Below are 9,421 nucleotides of genomic sequence, written 5' to 3' on the forward strand. Positions count from 1 at the left end.
TGCCGTGTGTGTGTCTACTACCTAACCAAACGAGCCCGTCCCTCTTTCTTCTTCTGAAATCGTTGCAGAGATAGCTTCAAACGTGGTCGGCAATGGCGGGCTTGTCGCTCCAGTGCGGTGATTGCGGTGCTATGCTGAGATCGGTGGAGGAAGCTCAAGAGCACGCCGAGCTCACCTCTCACTCCAATTTCGCCGAGTCCACCGAGCCTGTCCTCAACCTCGTCTGCTCTTCTTGTGGCAAACCATGCCGATCCAAGACCGTAATTCCCATTCTCTTTCTCTGATAACTTTTCGATTTGATTTGATCTATTTGCGCTTCGACAATTGAGTTTCTGTGATCGCGTGTGGTTCCAGTGGACTCTTTGGATAATCTTCGGAGCGTTTTCGTGCCGAGAGATGATTCAGTAGTTGTGGTATTTGAATTTAGTTCTTCTGTGATTAGATGTGGTTTTGCAATATTGTCTCGTACTGTATAGGCGATTGGTTAGGCACTGTGGACTGACTATAGGGATTGCCGTGAGTGATGATTAGTTCATTAAACTTTGAGCTTAAAAAGGGATGACTCGACTGTATAGCTAAGACTGTAATTTTCATATTTGGATCTGCTTTCGGTATTATCGTTGATTATAAATAGTTTAGGTTGTCTCCACATGTTCTTGTTTGTTCCGATTCGGATCCAAGTGTAGATTTTTGGTTCCAAGATATTTGATCTCACAAAAGATATACTCTTTGTGTTTGCAAAATGTGTATTTAGAGTTGGGAACATATATTTTTGAAGGATTTGTCTAGGTAGATTGTTGTGCGCTTTTTCATTCTCAGAGAATCTAGTTTGAGTGGTTCAAGAAGCATTCAATTCTTTGGTCTTAACAGGAAACTGATTTACACACCAAAAGAACCGGACACACCGAGTTTTCTGACAAGACATCAGAGGCTGCAAAACCTATAAATTTAGAGGCGCCAAAGGTGGCTGCTACCACGTCCGACATGGAGGTTGACGCTAGCACTAGTCAGTCTGAAGGTAATTCTCATCTGTTTAATAAAATATTATATCTGTGTTGCTCCGGTTAATATTGCAGAATTGAATTCTTGACGATTGGCCTAGGAAGCCTTTTACCTAATGGCTTGCTATCTTTTGAATAATTAGTTGATACTTTATGCTAGGAATTGAATCAAAGTGTTGGTGTGATGTGTGTGATATGCTGTTGATGTGCTAGTTCTCTTAATTATCTGGCGTGCCCTCCATTTTACTTTCTTTCCATTTTGTAGAAATGATTGTTCCAGATGTTGACAAAAAAATACTGGAGGAACTGGAAGGGATGGGTTTTCAAACTGCTCGAGCAACCCGAGCACTTCATTACTCTGGTGAGTCATTATTACAACCCATATACACAATTTTTCTTTCATCGCTACTTATCTCTGCATTGCTTCTCTAGGAATGAGCTTGTTTCTATTCTTTTCAATGCTGTTCGGATGATATTAGTGCTAATGGGTGCTAAGTATGTGCTGACACTTGGAGTTGTTGTGCTTGTCAGTTGGCTATGTATTAGAATGACTTACACCATATTTGTCTATTGGGATTTAAGGTCAAGACTTTCTCTTTACAGGTAATTCTAGCTTGGAGGCGGCAATAAATTGGGTAGTTGAGCATGAGAATGATTCTGACATAGATGAGATGCCTAAGGTATGCTTCTTGTATAATCCATTTACATGCGTTTGCGTTATTTAGTATTTACAGGAGAATTTGCTGGTATACTAGTCACAAAAACAGTAATTTGCAATGGATACGATACATGTGAGCTTTACAGATGAAATGTGACTGGAACAATAAAATGAAGTATGGTGATGGAAATGCAGTATAGAACAGTATACTGCTGCTAGGCTTCTGAAAGACTTGTGAAGTGATGAGAATTCAGTTTGGACTAATGAGAATGATAGAAAGCATGTCTATGTGGCTTGAATATGTATATGTTTGATTCTCTTATGTCTTGCATCTTCAGCTTGATTAGATTTTGACTAGAATTTATTCCTTTATACTAATAACAGTTTTTTTTATTTTTTTTTTTTATTTTATTTTATTTTTTTATTTAACCAATGCCAACCACGAATCACCTTTAAGAACAAAATTCGAGGTGTTGTATGATATTGATCATTTTTTCTTTTTAGCATATGGGCCGTTTGTAATGATTATACTTGCATCCATTTCTGGTGTGTGCGTGTGTATGTCTTGTCAAGGTTTTTTTTATTCTTTAACTTGTATATTCTTAGGTACCTGCCAATTCCAAAGTTGAAGCTCCTAAACCTTCTCTTACGCCAGAGGAATTAAAAGCGAAGCAACAAGAATTAAGGTATTTTGTTAAGTGTCTATACCTTCACATGCAATCCTATTTATTTTTCAAACTTGTGGTTCAACTTTCTATGTTCTTACTCCATTGACTTCTTAAGGGAGCAACATAATTAAATTAAAGTGAGGAGTGCTAGGATATCTAGATAGGTGTACGGTCCCATGTTCGATTCCCCACAGACGCAACAACATAGGGCCATCGGGGCCGATAATGCCAAGGCCACGATTATAAAAAGTAAACAAATTATAACAATCGTAGACATTATTTTGCAACTGCTTGACAATTTCTTGCCTTTTAGGTTACTCGAACACTCATCTTTGGGTGTACTATGATTTAGGACAAACGTTTTGGTGGATTGGAAATTAAGATTTCGAATCTGAAAAAAAATTGGTTTTAAGGAGCAGAATTATGTGGCCAATTTTTTTTACGTCTAGGCTGTTCTAAAGAACTGTTTTACTGAAATTTAAAAATTAAAAGAACGAAGCATATTGACCTGGAATTGTTTTTTTGAAAAGAAAGAGGATTTTGAACTTGAGGAAATAATTTTATAACTGATTTTAGGGATCTGAAGAGCAGTTTTAAAAGGAGAATGGAAGAATGAAATTTACTTTTTCAGAAGAAAAGTGATCAGATTCCGAACTGAAAATGAAAAAGAATAACATAAAATAGAATTTAATTGAGCCTTGAATTTTATTAAACTCAATGCTCTTAGAAAAAGTTTTAGTTTCTTTTGAGAGTCTTTATAAAGACTTTGTTCACATGGACGGTGCTATAACTAGAAGAAACATTAGCCTTTTGATTTGGAGAGAAACAGCTAGAATATATGACATGGTATCAGAGCTGGTAGAGTTGGAAAATCTAGAGAAGTTGTGGAGAACGATTTCAGGGAATAGCTTTGTGCTGCTGGAAGATGAGCTATTTAATAACAGAGACAGGTGTTTAAGATTACTAAAGGTGCTCAGAGGAGACGAATTAATATGACGTGATTTGACCATCAGACTACACAAAAAATCCAAGGCAGAGTCTCTCGGAACTTAGGCTCCATTTCGAACCTGGAAAATGCGAGGGATAGTGAAAATATGAGGGAAAAGGAAATTAGAAGGGGAAATGGGCGTGTGTGTTTGGAAGTAGTGGAAATATAAAAAGAAAAGAGAAATGGGATAGTGAGAAAAGAGACAAATCACAAATGTGGGCCCCACGTGTAGAAATTTGGATGGATTTCATTTTCCACCCGATTATCCGAGGAAAATTGAAGCCTCCCTTTTCGGGTGTAAAGTGTTTTAAGGCGTTATCCTTTGCTTTTTAAGCAAGGGACTGAGTGAGTGCCGTAATCGTCAAAGTCCATCTGTTCTGTTTTGTAAACTTATACTCTTTTCTTATATATTTATGATAATATTAGTCTCTTCTGATCTGTCCTCTCTTGTCATTGCATGTCAATTTTTTTTTATTTTTTTCTATTGTTTTTACTTTATTTTTTATTCAATTGAAAGGGAGAAGGCACGCAAGAAGAAAGAAGAGGAAGAGAAAAAATCAGAACGAGAAAGAGAAAAGGTACTTAATAGTTTACATGCAGACTTGACTCATGTTGTCTTTCATGGCTATGAATTAGTTATCTTTACAATGATGTAATGTCTCGATTTTTTCTACACACCTCTTTGGGACTCGTACTTGTGTTCTTTCCATTGTTACAGCTGCGTTGCCGTGTAAGGTTTCTACACTTTCATGAATTTTTATTTTATTTTATTTTGTTTTTATGGAAATCTTCTCAGGAGAGAATTCGAATTGGAAAGGAGCTGTTAGAAGCAAAGAGGACTGAGGAAGACAATGAAAGAAAGAGGTACTACTAGAATTTTTTGTTCCTTATATTATTCTTGGTATTAAACCCTTCGATATTAGAATCTTTTGTTCCTTGTACTAATCTTGGTATCAATCCCTTTCATATTGACTTTTCTTAACTTTGATAGAATATTGGCCTTGAGGAAAGCAGAGAAAGATGAGGAGAAACGAGCAAGAGAAAAAATTCGCCAAAAGCTGGCAGAAGACAAGGTATGAATTGTTTAACACCTTTGTTTCTTAGTTATCTTAGACAAGCCTTTTGCCCAGCATCTCCCAGAATTTTATGTATTTCCGCTCTATAAAGAACACGAACTGTTTATCGATCCGTTTATTTGCATTTGTAGGCAGAAAGAAGGAGAAAACTCGGATTGCCACCGGAAGAACCTTCAACTGCAAAACCTTCTGCCCCAATTGTGGAAGAGAAAAAGGTAACGCCAACGAATGACTTACTTGCATGTTTTGCCATTCTTTTGAGATTGAGGCATGAAATATCCTCTCGTTTAACCCCAAATCGCAGACCATGTTGCCCATCAAGCCTGTCACCAAATTGGAGCAAATGAGAGAGTGTTTGCGTTCTCTCAAGCAGAATCACAAGGTAATATCACCATATTCTGGATTTGGAGTTTACTGTTTCTTGTGCTTATTGCTTTTGGAATTAGGACGAGGATGCCAGAGTGAAGAAAGCATTCCAGACACTCTTGACTTATATCGGGAACGTCGTCAAAAACCCAGATGAGGAGAAATTCAGAAAAATTAGACTCACAAACGCATCTTTTCAGGTATCGAAACAAAAAAAAAAAAACTACTCGATATTTGTGTGAAATGCTTGCACTTTATATCAATATGGATGATATAGATGTACCCCCATGGATGATCTGTTTAGCTCTAAGTCTTCCTTCAATAGAGGCATAGTTTAGTATTGTATGATTCGCGAGCCAATGAACCTGTCATATCATTTCTATTTTTGGAAAACCTTGTAAATGGATCTAAAACACACTGGTAAAAGACAGTCCTGTTATTTTCTTTACCCTTAATTCTCTATATTATTTTTTTGTGATTTTTATTTTTATTTTTATATATTTACAGGAAAGGGTCGGAGCACTGAAAGGAGGTGTCGAATTTCTCGAACTTTGTGGGTTCGAAAAAATTGAAGGCGGAGAGTTTTTGTTTCTTGCTAGAGAAAAGATTGATAAAACAGTTCTTCATTCCGCTGGGGGTGAGCTTGATTCCGCTATCAAGAATCCATTTTTCGGAGTCTTATGAGTTTAAGGAAAGAAAAAAAAAATCAAATGTAATATTTATGTCAGTTTCAGAACATATGGAATCTTTTTATTTTGTTGACGTAGACTGATTTTGTTTATTATGCCGATGGGAATTCAGGCATCGTTGATGATGACTAAGTATTGAAGCTGGGATATTATTCTAGTTCTATTTCCAGATCCGGTTTCATAAAATAAAATAAAAATCAATATGTGATATCTCTAAATGCAATTAGATGAACAACGTATTTATCATGCAATTTCTACGACATTGGTTTTCATGATTCAAAATTCGAACTCATATAAAAATAAAATAATGATTGTTGTAAATGTACAAAACGAATTAGTTTAATTTAATAACGCTTATTGAGAAATTACGTTAATATCAAGTAACTCCAATTGAATAAAGGGTTAAAAGAAGGATTGAAATGCCGACGGCTGATTTTGTGCCGATGGCCTCAAAAAACGGAAATTGCGGTGGCTGATGGGAATTGCGACGGAAAAAATATAGAAATTTGAAAAAATTGCGCCGACGGAAATTTTGATAAAACACGGAAATACCGACGGAATTAATGTTGCATAATTCTTAATATAACAAATAAAATCCATACTTCAGACACGTAACAAAATTAGTTTCAAACACACACATAATAAGTTTGAACTCCAAATTCAAGTCTCCAATACACGTAATAATTTCACATATCATAACAAAAATATAAACAAAAGGTCCAAAACACTTAATAGGTTCAAAAACAAAGATAAGTTCAAAACACAAACTAAGTTCAACATAGATAAAATACTCAATAGTAGGTTGAATGGCGGTGGGGTTGATAGTAACCCTCGGTTCGTGCTGGTAGATCACAGTAGTCAGTCCATTAAAATAAATTCGGATTCTATCAAAACAACAAGAAATTCTAACTTTGAAATCAAAATCTCAAACATGAAATAAATTCGGGTTCTATAAAAAACAACAATAAATTCTAACTTTGAAATCTAAGTCTCAAATATCAAATAAATTTGGATTCTATGAAAAAAAAATTGAGCAAAACATATGTGAACCACACAACATATATACATATCTTTCATTCAGCAAGATTTTTCCAAAAAAATCAAAACGATTCGATTTCATCACAAATTCAAACTGTCAGCACAAAACAGTGGGAATAACACGAGAATGTCGCCGAAATCACCAAGAAATGACAGAAATATTGTTGATTTTGCACAGACGGCGTCGAAATAATGTGGGCACCCGGAATTTCGCAAAAATAATAATAAAACATACTTCAAAATAAAATTACTCAAATTTATTTTGTTATTTTTGGTGTTAATGCATTTAATATTATACTATTTTGTACTAATTTATGTTAATTTTAATATTAAAAGCATGTGTTATGGTTTTATTTATTCATCCACTAGTAAAAATATAAAATTATTAATTAAAAGCAATAAATTGTAATCTATTTACCATTTTACAAAATATAAGGGTAAAACGTAATAACCTAACAATTTTTTAGAGTGTGAACAGTGGACCCTCAAATTTGAAGGTCCACTTTAAAATCATCAAAATGAAGATATAATGGTCTCTATCGGAGCACCCGTTCCCACTACATGTGTCAACAAATATAATATTTAACATAAATATCATAAATCATGGATTTATTGACATATATTTGTGGGTCCAAATTAGGGATGACAATTTCGTGTTCGTATCGTAATCGTGTCGTATTAATCGTGTTTGCATAAATAATTGTTAGAATCAAATTCGACCATTTATTAATCATGTTTAAAGTCTAGATCCAAATCCGACAGTTTTTTTTTATGCAGATCCATAACCATTTAAATTAAACCATAATAGTCGTGCTAAATGGTTGATTTAATCATGTTTAAACATTCGGACTCAATTAATTGCGATTAAATTATCAAAACCATAGTAGTCATAAAAGAAATAAAAATGGTCTTAACAAAATAAAAATAAAATAGTCTTCACACAAAAATTAGGTCAAATATCAAAGGGAAATGGAGGGAAAGTCATGGAGGGTAAAAGCAAAGCAAAATATTATATTAAAATTTAATGGAGAAATAGAGGGAATGTTACAGAGGGATATCAAATCTCAATTTAAAATAAAAATTTATAGTTAAATGAAATAATAATAATAGAATTTTATAATTATATGAAATAATAATAGCTTGTTAATTACAAAAAAATAAAATAAATAACAAGGGTGAGGTAAAGTGAATTTATGAATTTTTTTAGAAAATTTTGAAAACCTTAAAATTGGTGTTTTTATTTTGGATAAAAAATAGATATTAAATTCGAAAATAAATGAAGGTAATAAGTCATTTTACTATAATCAATACAAATAAAATTGAATACTATACACTATTCTGAGACTATTGTTATTGTGATTGTGAATTGTAAATTGTAATGGTTCGATATGAATTGATTGAATTGAAATCAAATAATAATATTTAATACGATACGTAGAGACTATAGTTATTGTGAAATGTGATTGTTCGACATGAATTGAATTAAAATTGAAATCAAGTAAAATTGAATATGATACATTACTACGAGACTGTATTAATTGTGATTGTGAATTGTGAATTGTGATTGTTCGATATAATTGAATTAAAATTGAAATAAAATAAAATTGAATATGCTTCGTTATTATGAGACTATAGTAATTGTGATTGTTTAATATGAATTGAATTAAAGTTGAAACCAAACAAAATTAAATAAGATACGTTATCATGAGATTATAGTAATTGTGATTGTGGATTGTGATTGTTCGATATGAATTGAATTCAAATTATTAAATAAAATTGAATATAATACCTTGTTATTGATGAGCGCGTATTTTACGTGCGAATCCGGCGTATTTTAGGTTGTTTTTTAGAGCTTTGCTAAGAGAGATAGCGTTCTTCATTGGAATCGACAACTCCTGCGAATCACTCGAACTCATAACCAATGTTTCTCCTTCTTCCTTTACTTTTTTTTTTTATTGTCATCTCTTAAATCTTGTTGAACATCATTTAAATTTCAATATGAATTTCTTTTTGCTTTTCATGCTCATCTTGTTGCTTTTAATTATTTTGCTTTGCGTTTTGATTATTACGGGTTCCATTAGCGGCTAGATTATGCTTGTTTGCTCCATCTATTATTTTGCTTGTCATGAATCATACTTAATGCTTTCTAATGCTTGATCACCATTATGACTGTTATCTAGGATTGTTTATTACTTGAGAGAGAATCGATAATCGTGCTTTTATTCATGGCTTCATAATTGATCCTAGGTTAGAAAATCTAGGCAATTTATGTAATCATTTGAACTCTTATTTTATTGCGTGTAATTGTTTTAATAGGATTAGAAGCCGAGAGGATAATAATCCGTCAATTACATAGGTTTGCTAGATCACTCAAGAGAGGCTAGTGAATAATTTCGATAGAGTGAGGTTAGCGTTTATAGGAGTAGATATGCTGTTCGAACCCGAAACCCCCGACCTAGTTAGCTCCGATGAAATCGTGAGCCCTACCTTCTCATCATTGCATAACTCATATTTAATTCTCTGTTTTAACTTTATTTACTGTACTCTTGTTACAAACATCTTCTCAATTTTACTTTGAGTTAATTAGCATCAAGTTTTAGGAAATGTTGTTTCTCTAGTCTCTGTGGGTACGATACTCAAATTTACATTTTATTACTTGAGCGAAACACGTACGCTTGCGTGCGCGGATTATTTCACAACTGTTATGATATTATAGTTATTGTGATTGTGAATTTTCGACATGAATTGAATTGAAATCAATCTATAAAATTGAATATGATACGTTATCATGAAACTATTGTTATTGTGATTGTAAATGTGTGATTGTTTGATATGAATTGAAATCAAATAACATTGAATATGATACGTTATTACTTATCATGAGACTATTGTTATTGTGATTCTTCAATATGAATTGAATTGAAATAAAATAGAATT

At 33.3% G+C, this 9,421-nt stretch overlaps 1 protein-coding gene across 1 annotated transcript; it reads left to right on the plus strand.

Moving 5' to 3' along the window:
* LOC149394012 (ubiquitin-associated (UBA)/TS-N domain-containing protein) lies at positions 1 to 5,609 on the plus strand. The gene is made up of 12 exons (XM_089617037.1): positions 1 to 260; positions 871 to 1,018; positions 1,267 to 1,362; positions 1,605 to 1,681; positions 2,266 to 2,345; positions 3,833 to 3,893; positions 4,112 to 4,179; positions 4,307 to 4,388; positions 4,523 to 4,606; positions 4,696 to 4,773; positions 4,838 to 4,957; positions 5,265 to 5,609. The coding sequence occupies exons 1-12, from the start codon at positions 93 to 95 to the stop codon at positions 5,439 to 5,441; spliced, it is 1,239 nt and encodes a 412-aa protein (XP_089473163.1). The 5' UTR covers positions 1 to 92; the 3' UTR covers positions 5,442 to 5,609.
* The last annotated feature ends 3,812 nt before the right edge of the window (positions 5,610 to 9,421 follow it).

This window comes from Urtica dioica, chromosome 6 (assembly GCF_054948205.1).
Source record: "Urtica dioica subsp. dioica isolate 48M chromosome 6, U.dioica_male_clone48M_v1_H2, whole genome shotgun sequence".
Taxonomy (NCBI): Eukaryota; Viridiplantae; Streptophyta; class Magnoliopsida; order Rosales; family Urticaceae; genus Urtica; species Urtica dioica.

Bases quoted from the DNA above. Each gene is read 5' to 3' on its own strand.
- LOC149394012 (XM_089617037.1), top strand. From the start codon at position 93: ATGGCGGGCTTGTCGCTCCAGTGCGGTGATTGCGGTGCTATGCTGAGA. The intron at 4,180-4,306 runs GTACTACTAGAA...TAACTTTGATAG, and splicing joins GAAGACAATGAAAGAAAGAG to AATATTGGCCTTGAGGAAAG. The intron at 4,607-4,695 runs GTAACGCCAACG...CCCAAATCGCAG, and splicing joins CAATTGTGGAAGAGAAAAAG to ACCATGTTGCCCATCAAGCC.